At 35.7% G+C, this 15,494-nt stretch overlaps 1 protein-coding gene across 2 annotated transcripts in view; it reads left to right on the top strand.

Moving 5' to 3' along the window:
- The window catches only part of efnb3a (ephrin-B3a), a 42,782-nt gene that overhangs the window by 13,868 nt on the left and 13,420 nt on the right, over positions 1-15,494 (top strand). For both annotated transcript variants that reach the window (XM_051908432.1, XM_051908431.1), the window contains one exon: positions 2,144-2,439. In XM_051908432.1, coding sequence (XP_051764392.1) covers positions 2,144-2,439 — 296 coding nt within the window. The remainder of the gene's footprint in view (positions 1-2,143; positions 2,440-15,494) is intronic.

The raw sequence follows: 15,494 nt of genomic DNA on the forward strand, positions 1-15,494 counted from the left end.
CTCTACAGGGAAATTCAGTAACAACTCTATAGGGACCAAATAGAGGTCTTATGTAGTAATTATAAAATTAAATATAATTTTTCGGCAGCATCCGGGCCATCTTGCGACGGTCTTTATCTTGAGACAGGTTCTTTAAAAATAACTTTAAAATACATGGCTCATTTAAAAAGTGACACATAGCACTGAGTTCCTAACATGCCAGTTGCAACAAAAAGTAGTGTGCACGTTTATTACGATTATTACTGTAATGCAGGCAGCACAAAAATACAGCCTTTGGTGTTATCTGAATGTATGGTGGTTTATGCCGAAGACACACTGAACAACTAAAAGAAAAACACCCCAAAGCCTGTAATTTTCTTCTTAAAGGGGTCTTATGCTTGCTGTTTTGCGTATAAAAAAGGTATGCAAAGTTACAAACACAGTCACTGGGGGGGGAGTTGAGTTGGTACTGTGTTGATGATAAGGGCCGTGACTTTTCAGAAGAACGCTCTTAGCGGTTGACCAATCGCAATCACTGGTCTAGCCGACCAATCAGAGCAAACTGCGCTTTTCATAAGGAGGGACTTCATTGAGACAGGAACTAAACAGACTGGGAAGAGAGGTGCTGCAATAATGTAAAATATGTGAAAAATAATGGTTTTGAACATTCAAGCATAAAAATGTGTTCTGGTAGACCCCAAAAACAAAGGCGTAATAGGTCCCCTTTAAGAAAAAAAAAATGTTCTGAGGAAAATATCTGAAAACTTATAGGGATAGTTCACCCAAAAATGAAAATTTGATGTTTATCTGCTTACCCCCAGGGCATCCAAGATGTAGGTGACTTTGTTTCTTCAGTAGAACACAAATGATGATTTTTGTCTCCAACCGTTGCGGTCTGTCAGTCGTATAATGCTCGTCAATGGGAACTCCATCTATAAGAGTAAAAAAAACATGCACAGACAAATCCAAATTAAACCCTGCGGCTCGTGACGACACACTGATGTCCTAAGACATGAAACGATCAGTTTGTGCGAGAAACCGAACAGTATTTATATAATTTTTTACCTCTAAAACACCACTATGTCCAACTGCCTTGCGCATCCGGTTGGTGAGGTCTGAACGTGCTCTGACAACGGAAGTGATGTCTCGCACTCATTGAAGTATAAGTGCGAGACATCACTTCCGTCATCCGAACGTGTTTTCAGACCTCACCAACCGGATGACTCTTATAAATGGAATTACCATTGACAAGCATTATACGACTGACAGACGGTCTGTTGGAGTTAAAAATCATCATTTGTGTTCTACTGAAGAAACAAAGTCACCTACATCTTGGATGCCCTGGGGGTAAGCAGATAAACATCAAATTTTCATTTTTGGGTGAACTATCCCTTGTAAGAATTTGTTTAGATATGCACTTAGGAACATTTTTATGAACTTCTTAAAAAAAAAATAGTGAATCCACCCCCTGGTCTAAATGATTCATTCAGGAATCAAACTGATCGAGTTCTCTGTTAACTCATTTACTCAGTGATCCGGATACAGCAGTCAACATCTCCGGGGAAGGGGAAGATAATTGCTAAATAATAGCTAAATTAAATTCTGTTTCTCGCACAAGTTTTATGGACTACTTTTATAATGCTTTTATGGTGCTTTTAAATCCTTTTTGAAGCTTGGAAGTCCCCATTTCTTCATAATTGCATTGAAAAGAGCGACCAGTACAATTCTTCAAAATATCTTTATGTTCCACAGACGAAAGTCATACAGGTTTGCAAAGACATGAGGGTTAGTAAATGATGACCAAAATATTCATTTTTGTTTAAACTTTCCCTTTAAGCCATTGGCTGCTCCTCACAATCTAAGTGATTTCAGGTTTTATCTTTGTAGGCAAACGTGACCTCTACACATGCTCATTTTCATCACATTGGCAAGCAAAGCCACACATATGCCCTCTCACACACTCTCCAGAAGCAAAGGGCATGTATGTTTACATTTTGAGTAAAAAAATGTATGAACAAAAGGGCAGTTCCGGCATCAAACAGGCCTTGCAGTTTCACATGCACGTACATGCAAGCAAATATCAGACTGTCAATCTCAGTTTCCATGGAGATGATCATTACTTATTTGTCTGTCACTCACTTTTTATCTCTCTCTCTTTCTGCAGGTTTGGAGATGAGAGGGGCTATATAATCTACCCTCAAATAGGGGATCGTTTGGACCTTGTGTGTCCTGCCACAAGTCCCTTGGGGCCAAACTCTCCCCCTGAGTATGAGTATTATAAACTGTACCTGGTGTCGTCACGAGAGCAGGCCGACAGGTGTGAGGTGATGGGCGCCCCCAACCTGTTGCTTACCTGCGACAAACCCAACAGCGATATGAGGTTTACCATCAAGTTCCAGGAGTATTCGCCCAACCTGTGGGGTCACGAGTTCAAAAACTTACGAGACTACTACATTATAGGTAAGTGTGTGTGTGTGTGTTCTTGTATACATGGTTTATGAGGACACAAATGTGTATAATAACATGGGTATTACAACGTAAACATGGTTTACGAAGACACTTCCTGTGTCCTCGTAAACCAAATGGCTTAAAAAACATACTAAACTGTTTTTTTGAAATTCCAAAAATGCAGACAGTTTTCTGTGATGGGTAGTTTTAGGGGTAGGGGTAGTGTGGGGGGATCGAATGTACAGTTTGTACAGTATAAAAACCATTACGTCTATGGAGAGTCCCCGTAAACCACATATACGCGTGTGTGTGTGTGTGTGTGTGTGTGTGTGTGTGTGTGTGTGTGTGTGTGTGTGTGTGTGTGTGTGTGTGTGTGTGTGTGTGTGTGTGTGTGTGTTAATATCGTAATGACAAGAAACCAAGAGTGCAGTTTTGGGAGTGACAGCTACATTTACTTGCAGAAGTCAGAAGCACCATCCATAACCATACATATGATGTGTGTACAGAAGGGGATTAAGCATTTGTAAAAGATACTGTGAGATACTGTGCCTCCATTTTATTTTATTTTTTTTCATTTAGCCATCATTTATTTTGAGGTTGCAGTGCAGTAATTAGGCACACGTATTCCAGGCATATCGTTCCTTGGTGTTGGTATCACAGTTTGTCTTGTCATGTAATTTTCTTTTGTCACCCTCTATTGTAACTTTTATTAAACTATCAGCCTACAATCCAAATTAGGCCCACATATCAAATCATCTTGTGCCCTCCTCAAATGTTAGGAGTAATTTATTCTCTCATCTGACCTACAAATCAATTTTTAACTGCATTTTGGTTCTAAAGGTGCAGTAGGTGATCTGGGAAATGCTAACGTTAGCCTGCTAGCATTGAAAGAATACGATCCCACCCTCCCTGCAAATTGCCGTCCAAAGCCACGCCTCCTCCAAAACACATGAAAGCACACTCACACAGCTGCTCTCTGCAAAGTGTCACAAGAGATGACATTAAACTACCTCATGTCTCAAAGCACATAACATTACAATAATAATGAATGTAAACAACTTAGAGAGCTTGTACCTGACTGCTGCAGATTCATTTTGGTGTTGATACTGTTGACATGGATCCGCATAATTCCGAGTCTGACTGAACAGCTCCAGTTAGAACGTCACTGGTTGCATACGGTAGTTATGGCGTGAACGAAGAATAAGCCTGTTGTTTTGATTCGGTAGGAACTGTTAAAGGTGGCTGCTGTTTGTTTGCGGTGCTCCGTGACTGAGGTCTGTCTGTATAAACTCTGCATAGCATGAAACGCGCTGATGATGTCTGCGCGAGGGTATGTAAAAACATGCGTTGACAGGCAGGTAGGACATTGTATTATTTCATTTGGACTGAATATAATAATTGGATGAACCTTTTATGGTCCTACGCCTTCCACAGATGACATATATTTATAAAAATACATTTATACCATTTAACATAATGATTGCTATCAGGATATGAAGAGACTTACAACAAGTATAACAACAAATGTTCACCATGTTCACAAAAAGAATCACCTATTGCGCCTTTAATGTTTAGAATCCTACACATAACATGCAGGGAGAAAATAACAAGATATCATGGTCACGAATTAAGAATTCGTTTCCACTACTTAATTCATTCCCTCATTTTAGTTAAATTGTGGCCATGATTTAACAAAATTAAAATAAGAGAACAAATTACTACAATGTAGCCACAAGGAAATCGTACAATGTGGTCACAAATTAACTAAAACGAGGGAAGGAATAAATAAGACATGGCCATTAATAAGTCATGTGAAAAAATTCTTAATTTGTGGCCACAATAATATTATAAAAAAAATATATATATATAATTTTTTTTCTTCCACGTCATGTTATCTTGTAGTTTTGTAGGTTTTTTAGCACACAATCTTTCTCAAACATTTTCAGTGGATGTAAATATTTATTTATTTATTTTTATTATTTATTTATTATTCACATCCATTAAAAAAAGTTTTGTGATGGTTGTGTGCTTAGCTGTATGATAACTGTTCTTTTATAGTTAAAATTCAAGGTATAAACACTTGCATTTGTTGCAGCTACTCAAATGATTCTAGTTGACTGCCATTTAATATGAATTTGAGAGCCCTGATTTAAAATTAAATATAAAAAAGGTTAAAGCCCAGAAACAAGATTTTCAAATCATTTCTTCTATTAAAAAAAAAAAATAATAATAATAATTTGAATGGACAAACATTTTAGGGAATATTTGCTAATTACCCAAGTGCAATAGTAACACGCATCAGCCGCAGGGGTTCTGTCCCGTCAAATTTACCTCATAGTTGCTCCACCAATAGATGAATTCATCGATAAAACACAGAAAATGTGTGCGTGTTACTGTTTGTTCCCTAAGGAAATCACTTTTAATTAACCTATGTTGGCAGTTGTTAATTTCTACAATATGCCCATAATGAGAAAGAGAAAGACAGAGCGTCGGGTGCTGCGGTTTTGCACACGCTTGTGATTATGTGGATCTTAATTGGCTGTAATGGGCCTGTGAGACTCAAGGGCATTTAAGAGCAGCTAGACACATCAGCCCGACCAATGGTAAAACACACACGCACTGTGTGTTTCACCATGTTTGGTGTCTGTGCTGTTATAAATCACGGATGTAAACTATTTGTGTTTTAATATAAGATAAAAGCACGGCTTATTAGTGTAGGTTTTTGCGGTTCCGTCCTGGTGTGTGTGGCTGCGAGTGATGCTTTTAGCTGGTGCTTGTTTCCCCTGTGATCTGCACTGTTTGAAGCTGAGATCTTCTCCCTGCTGAGTGTGTATCAGAGTGTATCAAACGCTCCGAGCTCTTTTGTCAAAACTTTGATCACTGGACGCTAACCGAGTTCCCAGGGGAGCACTTTACCCTAAAAAAGCATTCAAAAAACCCAATGCATTAGAATCCCTCTCCAAAACCTCCCCTTTACCATCCTGTTCTGCCAAGCACATAATCACATAGTCGATAATTCACACTAGTTGCATTGCTGACCATGTTAACGGTATTAGATTAAAAAGTGTATTACTGTGGTCTTACATGTACGGCTTTGTTTGCCCATCCTACAGCTACTCGTTGAGATTTCAGCTCTGGAGAATCTGTGTGTGTGTGTGTGTGTGTGTGTGTGTTTGTTTTTGTCACACTGGATTAGACTTGTGGTGAGGGGTTGTTAATTATTGAAAAGGTCTTGTTGGTTTATTTATCAAGGTTAAGCTGAAATATTAGAGATGAACCCTACTCCGACCCTACCCGGTGTGTGTACACAAATATATAACCTCCCAGTGTGAGCGAGTGATGCGATACAGCAAAATGAGTTATAATAAATGAAACTACATTGTCTGCAAGTAAGCGACGTCATTTAGATTTAGATTTTAGAGGGGTTTTTTTAACTGAAGATTTAGTACTTTTTTTTTTTTTTTTCAAGATTTAAAATTTTACATTTAGATTTAACATGATTTTTATTTGAGATTCCAATTTAAACTTTACATTTAAATTTGATTTTTTTTTTTTTTTTTTAAGATTTAAATTACATTTAGATTTGAACTTGCATTTTAATATTTTACATTTAGATTTAACACTTTTTTTGACAAATTTTGATTTTAAGATTCACATTTTAAAATTGCATTTAGTTTTATGATTTAGATTTCTTATTAAGACTTGGATTTCGCTTAGATTTGTACTTATTTAAGATTTAGATTTAATATGTTAAATTTAGATTTAACACAAGATACTGATTTAAGATTTAGATTTAAAATTTGCATTTAAATTTATGATTTAGATTTATTTTTAAGATTTAGATTACATTTAGTTTACTTTTAATTTAAGATTTAGATTAATATTTTTCTAAAGTCTTTTTGTGGTTTCACCACTTAAATGTATTTCATTAATATTTAATAATATGTTTTGATAATAAAATTACAATTTATAGTGATATAATCATTTTAATATAAAATGATTCACAATTTTTTACCATTGAAAATTATTTTTTGTTTAAACTGCACTGTAAAAAAAATAAAACAAAGATTATTGGAGTATGTTTTATAAGAAAATTCAGTCTTTCTCTACTTCAAAATTTCAGGTTTAATTCAATGTGTTACTTGCCATGTCTTTGTAATTATTTGTTAAATTAACTTGCAGTTTCTGAGTGGAAATTGTCTACATCAATGTTTTTTCAGTGTGGTAAAATTAGGCAGTTTTTGTTAAAACTGGGTCACCTTTTTGCAACACTCTATTTCACATTTGGAACCCCGTACTTGCTTGCAGTGTAGAAACGTGAGAGGTTTTTCCAGCTCGACCACACACTTTATAGCATGCCATTTCATTTATGTATTTTAGCGGTAACGTTTAGCATACCTTGCTGCACAGTTTGAAGCCATGTCAAAATTAAAACCGTACTATTTAATTTCACACAGATGCCGCACTTCTCTCTGAGTTCCAAAGTTCAGCGTTTGTGGATGTGTGTTTGTGTGCATGTTTGTGTGTGTCTGCCATGCTGAGCCAGTGAGTTTGCCATCTGATGGCTATGAGTAGTGACAGGTCCCTCCCAAACTAGGTCAGCAATCAGAGCCCCACACCACACTATGGTTGGTGTGTAAACGTGCGTGTGTGTGTGTGTGTGTGTACTGTGTGTCACAGCGTAAAGTCTGTGTTTATCCCTATGAATATGTCCGTTTGAATTTCCAGCTCTATTTCGATTTCTGCATGTGTCGGTTTGATCTGAGAGATCTTTGTGCGTGTTTGTGTGTGTGCTTATATTCTCCTGATAAAAATCATCCTGTAGGTCTCAGGTTAATGGGATATAGACGGTTTAACACAGTGATTCATTAACCTCCTGGCATCCGCAACTGCGCTTAAAGTCATTAAGCACACAAAAACACACACGTATACATAAAAACACACAAACATACACACACCTGGCCTTGTGTAAATGTAGAACCATTCAAAGCGAGTCTTGCTAACATATGATCTTCATAAATGCATTACGGACGCTGTGGCTGGTGTGTTTATTTCATCACATGAAGATTTAATTTGATTGTACGTTACTAAACTTTCCGCACAGCTAACTATAATGCTCACAGTGACATCAGACATAACCCAGCACACACACACACATGCAGCAGCAGCAGGGGTGAATAAAGGCTCTTTTGATGGATGGACGTGTGAGCAGAGGGAGGGAGATTACGGTGTGAGGGATTGTGGGAATTCTCCTCACCAGCTGTTCACTAGAGACAGGGTGAAGGAAGATGAAGGGATAGAATGATGGATGGAGAGAATGGTGTGAGGGAAAGAGAATAGAGAATTCGGATGGTTATGTAGGTGAAGGCTCTGAGGAGTAGAAATGGAAATATTATTGAACATAAACACACACAAACACACACACATACACATTGGCTACACTCAGCTGCAGCATGCAGTTGTCAGTCCTGTTTAAAATGAAGTTATACTATCGTTCTAAAGTTTTAGGTCAGTGAGATTTTTTTTTTTAAATGTTTTTGAAAGTCTCTTATGGTCATCAAGGCTGCATTTATTTAATCAAAAATACACTAAAAACATTAAATATTGAGAAATATTAATTACTGTTTGAAATTTAATTGATTGTAAGATGTTTAATTTATTCCTGTGATGGCAAAGCTGAATTTTCAGCATCGTTTCTCTGTGATTCTGTGATTTGGTGCTCAAGAAACATTTCTTATTATTATCAATGTTGACAACAGTTGTGATGCTTCATATTTTATGGAAACAGTGATATAGTTTTTTAAGCATTCTTTGATGAATAGAAAGTTCAAAAGAACAACATTTATTTAAAACCAAAATCTTTTATAACAATGTCAATTTTTTTTATTTATTTTTTGATAAATTTAATGTTTCCTTGCTGAAAAAAATGAATTCTTTTAAAAATGGACTAACCCATACTTTTGAACATCAGTGTACATTCACACTATTTTGACAAATTAGTAAAAACAAGATTATGTAACTAAATGGTTACAAAAAAAAAAAATGGTTTACAAGTCGCCATCTTTGATATTTACTTCAGTCACTATGGTTACAAGCAATTTACATCAATCATTAGAGATGGAAACAGAAAATATTGACATCGGTTATTTGTTCATACAGAGAGTATTAAATTCACTTTTGTAAGATGTTGTGTTAAATTAACAGGTTAATTTAGAGTCACACCTATTAGTAAGTACATTTTGTCAGTACAAAACAGTATAAATATAAACGTATTTACTAGAGCTGCCCCCTAATAGTTGACAAATGTTAGTTGATGAGAAGATTAGTCATTTTAATTAGTCGGTTAGTTGCAGAAAAAAAAAACTCCACAGGAAGTGGCGAAGTCATGCAGTATGTGACGTAACATGGCTGGTCCATGTGGTAATTACAGTATGTCGGCAGGAAATCCAAATGTTCTCCTATCATTTATCAACCTAACTATGGCTTAACATTTGAAACATGTAAGTAGTAGCCTAACGTTTGCCACTTTACATGGCTGCTCGCTCTATGTGCCCTATTATTGGTGCATATCCAAGTGTTTGTGCACACTAACGGCGTCAGCGCAATCACTTGCATTTTTTCCTGATAACAGTAAAAAAGAACTTAAAATACTTAAAGGAACACTCCACTTTTTTGAAAATAGGCTCATTTTCCAACTCCCCTAGAGTTAAACAGTTAAGTTTTACCGTTTTCGAATCCATTCAGCCGATCTCCGGGTCTGGCGGTAGCACTTTTAGCATAGCTTAGCATAGTTCATTGAATCTGATTAGACCGTTAGCATCTTGTTAAAAAATGACCAAAGAGTTTCAATATTTTTCCTATTTAAAACTTGACTCTTCTGTAGTTAAAATTAAAAGTTGCAATTTTCTAGGCCAATATGACTAGGACCTATACTGTCATTCCGGCGTAATGATCAAGGAACTTTGCTGCCGTACCATGGCTGCAGCAGGCGCATGTGATATTACACAGCGTCTCTCACAAATGTCTCCATGGTTGCAAGGCACGCTCCCTGTGCAAGCAGGGGGTCACAGGCGCTGCGTAATATCATTGCGCCTGCTGCAGCCATGGTACGGCAGCAAAGTTCCTTGATTATTACGCCGGAATGACAGTATAGTTCCTAGCCATATCGGCCTAGAAAATTCCAACTTTTCATTTTCCGTCGGTCTTAGTACACGATGTAACTACAGAAGAGTCAAGTTTTAAATAGGAAAAATACTGAAACTCTTTGGTCATTTTTTAACGAGATGCTAACGGTCTGATCAGATTCAATAAACTATGCTAAGCTATGCTAAAAGTGGTAGTTGGGGAGTTGGAAAATGAGCCTATTTTCAAAAAAAGTGGAGTGTTCCTTTAAGTTCATCATTTTTGATCATACAGATAAGAGTAAGACAACATTCAAAACTGTAAAGGGCTGCTTTCATTTGTGTAAACTCACAAATGTTTGTGCTTTTGTAAAATAAAGAAAACAAACAGGGTTCAACTCTTTCTGCTGTCTCGGTCTCCATGTTCTGGTGTGCATCATAAAAATGAACTGAAACTCAGTGTCATGTCAAGTCACCTTTATTTATATAGCGCTTTTTACAATGTAGATTGTTTCAAAGCAGCTTTACATTGATAACTGGTACATTATTTGGCTGCACAGCAGCTCTTAAAAGAATAGTGTCAATGCAGGCAGATCAAAGCACTGTTGAATATCAAATGTCAAGTCAAATGTCAAGTGTGTACTTACCTTACAGACATGAGAAATATGCCTAAAGAAATATTGAATTGTCTACTTATAAATTAACCAATTCAAGTCGAAAACAAATATTCTCTGATTATGTAATCTACTGTATATGAAACATGCATTTCTCTCTACAGGTGCGCCCACTATACTGCAAAGATGACGAGTCAGCATTGTCATATGTCTTTGCAGCCGACACTGACTCAGAAATCACTGGTGTATTAATAAATTATTAAAATGTTCTGACAGTGCTTAATTTATATTTTATATTATGGTTTGGTATTTCTCTGTAACGTAGAACAATGCTAGCAATGTTACACATATAATATTCTTTCTCACCCCTGAAACTCAAACCATTTACCGACGCCACCCCCCAGTATATATTAAGTAATTAATATAAGTAATATAATTAATATAATTAAATTAATATCATAAACTATCATAAATCTTTAGTCTGGGGCAGCTCTAAAATTTACAAAGTTAAAACAAGATAAATTTACTTCAAAAGCAACAGTGAATAGGATATTAAGACTTGTTTTTCTAGAAAATGTACTGCACTGGCAGATGATTTAAACATGTTTATAGCTACGTTCCACACAGCTTGAAACTCAGCATTATTTTCACCACCTACTTAAAAAAAATGACTGGAACAGCCCTCGAGAAGCATTATTTCCAGACTTTGAATCGTCTTGCTTTCATGCAATGTATTATGCAAATACAAGGTTAGTCTTTAGGATATTTTGTTGTGGTCTTAACACAAGGTGAAATTGAATTACATTATTAGCGTTAGCATTAGCATTTTGACCTTATCTGGACTGTTGCTTGATGTAGGTTCTGTGGTTTGCAGGGTCCTGTGTGTTGTCAGTTTCTGTTACCACATCCCATCTGCTTCATCCCTCCCAGACCATTGACACACTTCTGAGAGGTGCTATTAGTCAACCTATTAAGATAATTACCTCAGAGGAAATGAGACAGAGTAAGAGACAGCCTTCCTTCGACATACAGCGCATTTGTATTTGTATTCGTGGATCCAATCCATTTAAATTTTATTCTTTATTGAAATCAAAATGAAATGGATAATGATAGACAGTGGCCAGTGCTCCAAATACCATCATAAATGTAGTACATATGATTTATGCACTATGTTCAAAGTCTTCCGAAGCCATATAATGGTTTGTAAGGTAGAAGAATTCTTTGCATATAGTGCACAAGTTGGGCCACTACTATATTATCCAAATTCACATCATACTGAATAACAAATTGTACAAAACAATGTCTGGGTATTTGGATATCCCAGTAGGCATTTTTCGTTCAGTTATCAAAAAGTACAAGCTACATCAAACCAACAAGACACTGAGTAGAAAGCTTGTTCTTCGAAACTCTGAAGAAGGAGACTTGCGAGAGGCCAACAATCACTTTGAGTTCAGTAGCTGAGAATAAAATGTAAGGTCAGTCATATCAAGAGCTCTGGCCTACATGGGGTGGTGATACAAAAGAAGCCATTACTTCGAAAGAACCATGTGGGGGGGAAAGCATAATGCAGACCTAGAAAAGATTGTGTGGTCAGATGAGACCAAGGTAGAGCTTTTGAACAGAATTCAAAGGTGCATATCTCACGCTGCCTACACCTTAAAACACCATACCTGCAGTGAAGTATGCTTGTGTAGCATCATGCTGTGGGCCATTTTTGACCAGCAGGGATTGGGCATCTTGTTAAAATGGAGTGAAGACCGCATTGTGCCAAAATACAGGAAAACACTGCAGGTGAACCTGAGTCGGTGCTGAAAAACGTATGCTTCGAGATGGAGGCTCTATGTAATCTTGATATGGGAAGATGGAGTATGTATGCAAATAAAGATATCTCCATTGTTTCTTTTTAAGACTTTTTGTATTATACAACAATGTGACATTAAAATAACTAGGTTTGCATTTCCAGAAGGAAATAACAGTGCTTTCAAGGCATAAATTTAATTCCACATCAGAGCTGCTTTGGCATTCAGAATGTTTTTTTGTGCACAAGGAATCAATAAAATGCATGTATTGCAGAGTGTTAAGGCATCTATAGATACAACAAAGAAGACCAATAGCAATTCATTATGCAAAAACTTCAGTGAAGTCTGTTATTTTTATTATTCGACTAGTCTCTCAGAAAAGTAGTCAGCTGGTTGGCAGGTCATTGTTTACCTGATCTAAATGACTCTTTATTTCTCACAATGTGACTTTATCTCACAATTGCAACTTTATATCTCCTAATTGTGACTCTTTTTTTCTCACATTTGCATCTTTTATTTCTTCTAATTGAATTTTATATCAATATGACTTCATATTCTTATTGTGACTTTACATGTCACAGTTGTAACTGTTTTCTTTTTTACAATTGTGAGTTTTTCTGGTATATGCAAGTGTGTATCTTAAAATTGTGTTTTTTGAACTTTCTTACTATATATATTTTTTTTTTTTACTCTGAAAATATCCTTGTTTGGAGGCCAGTGTCTGCCTCAGTGATACAAGTTATACTAGTTGACAAAAACCCGTAGCCAAACTACTCAACTAGTTGGTGCAATCCTTCTGCAAATGATGTAAATTATGTACACTACCGTTTTGGTTTGGTAGGAATTTTAAATGTCAAGAAAGAAGTGTCTTATGTTTGTTTACCAAGTCTCCATTTGTTTATTATTAAACATACAGTAAAACAGTAATATTAGGAAATATGATTACAATTTAAAATAGCTGTTTTGTATTTGAATATATAATTTTTTTCCTGTGATGCAAAGCTGAATTTTCAGCAGCCATTACTTAAATGCATATCATATTATATTATAGCTGGATAGAGTATATTACTGCCATATGGACATTACTTATACACAATGATAACAGAATACTTCCTAAATTGTAACACTGAAACAAGCATTTTTGTAAAGCTGCTTTGAAAAGCGCTATACAAATAAGCTGCTTTGATGTACTGTGAAAAGCGCTATACAAATAAACTTGAATTAAATTGAATTGCTTAGGTCTTCAGTGTCACATGATCCTTCAGAAATCATTCTAATATGCTGATTTGATGCTCAAGAAATATTTCTTATCAATGTTGAAAACCGTTGTGCTGCTTCATATTAATCATATGTTTAATACATTTTTTTTTTTTCAGGATTGTTTGATGAATAGAAAGTTCAAAAGAGCATTTATTTGAAACAGAAATCTTTTAGTAGCAATGTAAAAGTCCTTACTGTCACTTTTGATCAATTTAATGCATCCTTGCAAAATAAAAGTATTAATTTCTTCCTTTTAATATTTGACCCAAAAATAGAAGACATACCCAAAGCTAAAATTAAAAAAATAATAAATAACATACTAGCTCCATTCCAACTTTTTATTTTTTAAGCAGATTTAAGCTGAATTGATCTCAGATGTTTGTGGGGAAGCACTGTAATTAATTCAGAGCTGAAGTGCTTAATGATCTGATTGGACATAGACACGCTCACACTTTTCTAAACAAAGTAAAGTATGAACACTGTCACGGGTTGTTTTATTGTGCACATGGAAAAGTTTCAAGGTTTGTCTTTGAAATGCCTCATATTACATATTTTATAATGCACAAATTGAGTTGAATGCCTAAAAAATGGAATAAATTATCACCATAATCACTTTTTTTCCCCAAGGAGATTAGAGGTTTTCCTCAGGTTTGTGATGCTTAAAATAATTTCCACACATCAGCCAGATCTAGAGGAAAGATCAACCTTGAAAAAAGGTTTTTGCCAATAGGGATGATGCTTTCATTAATTATGAATACACTTTCAGAACCATGTTTTCTGACAGTTGCTGATGAATTAGGACTGCTGCTGTCTAAAATATGCATATTTCATGACGTTAATGTATAGCACTTTAGTCCGCATCAAGCTGTGAGCAGATCCATGGAGATCTGCGATGTCTACTGCGGTACCTCATCAGCACAGAGTTCATAGAGTTTCTCTCTCTCCTTCTCCCATCTCTATCTCTCTCCTCTTTAACTGTTCCCCTGCGTCCCCACCTCCACGCTGCTGGCTGCGGGCTGACTCAGATGTCAGAGCGCGTTATTTCAGCAGGCTGATTCTCAATAATGTGTCTTTATCTGGGCTCTTTGTGGCACGGGGTTTTGGTGGTGAGGCCGCTTTGGGATTCGGATGAGGGAGGAGGCATCGCCAAGCAATAATGTGTTCTCGTTTTGTTAATGCCTTTCCACACCTCTTCAAACATGCATCATATACTCACCTTTAACATGAGGACAGATATTTCACAGTGCTGAATGTGCAGTTTGGATTTGCTGTGTGGTTTTTTTTTGTTTGTTTTTTTTTTTTTAAATTGTGAGGGTATGTGTGTGTGTGTAAATGCTGTATTCATGTTAGGCAGGTGGTGTGTGTGGGTTTCTGCTGTTGTCGTCTGATTGACAGGTGCGCTTGCTCTTTAAAAGCTGTTAAAAGTGCAACAGTAGGCTTTACTCTCCTCGTCCTCGTCTCTCCATCTCCTCCAAACATTACTGACATGAACATGACCTAGTGAAAAACCTTTACAATCTCACTCTTGTTTCGCTCAGATTGTTCCTCGGAGTCATTCCTGCTCGCGCTCCACTTCTCTCTACCTGGGTGAATCTTATGAAACTTGTCAAGAATATGTCCAGGTCATGTCAGGCCACCCCGAAATAAAACAGAAAGTTGTAAGGAATATATTTTGCATAAAAATGCTACATTTTAGACCAGTAAGATATTTTGCATTGTGGAAAAAAAAATGAAAATGAGAAATGAATTCAGTAAATACTTCAAAATGTAAACAATATTTTTTCTTGTTACAATGAGAATCTGAGAACAAGAATCTTTATTTATTTATTATTAATTAATTAATTATCTATTTATTTTTTACTATTTTGTGTGTGTAACAAGACTTTATGCTTAATTATCATGAAAATGTCATAATCCAAAAAAAAAGAAAAATAGGCTTTTTTTGTTTGTTTTTTTTTAAAGAAAAAATGTAGTTTCTTATTTTTATTTGAATGAAATTTGCTCAGATTTTTGCAACACATTTAGTGAGAATCACCCAAGAAAGTAATTCGATTTATTATTTTTTTTGTATTGATTTCTTTATTATTATTATTATTATTATTATTTATTAAATACATATTAATATTAGCATTAATTAATATTAACATACAAGAGATGTATGTTTTATTGCTTCCCACTTTATTGCATTGAAGATGGCTCAAAAATCTGTGTTATTGTAATGACAATTTAATCAGAATAATCCTCCTTTTAAAAAAAGCATAAAACATCTGGAT

The sequence above is a fragment of the Ctenopharyngodon idella genome, chromosome 10 (assembly GCF_019924925.1).
Source record: "Ctenopharyngodon idella isolate HZGC_01 chromosome 10, HZGC01, whole genome shotgun sequence".
Classification (NCBI taxonomy): domain Eukaryota; kingdom Metazoa; phylum Chordata; class Actinopteri; order Cypriniformes; family Xenocyprididae; genus Ctenopharyngodon; species Ctenopharyngodon idella.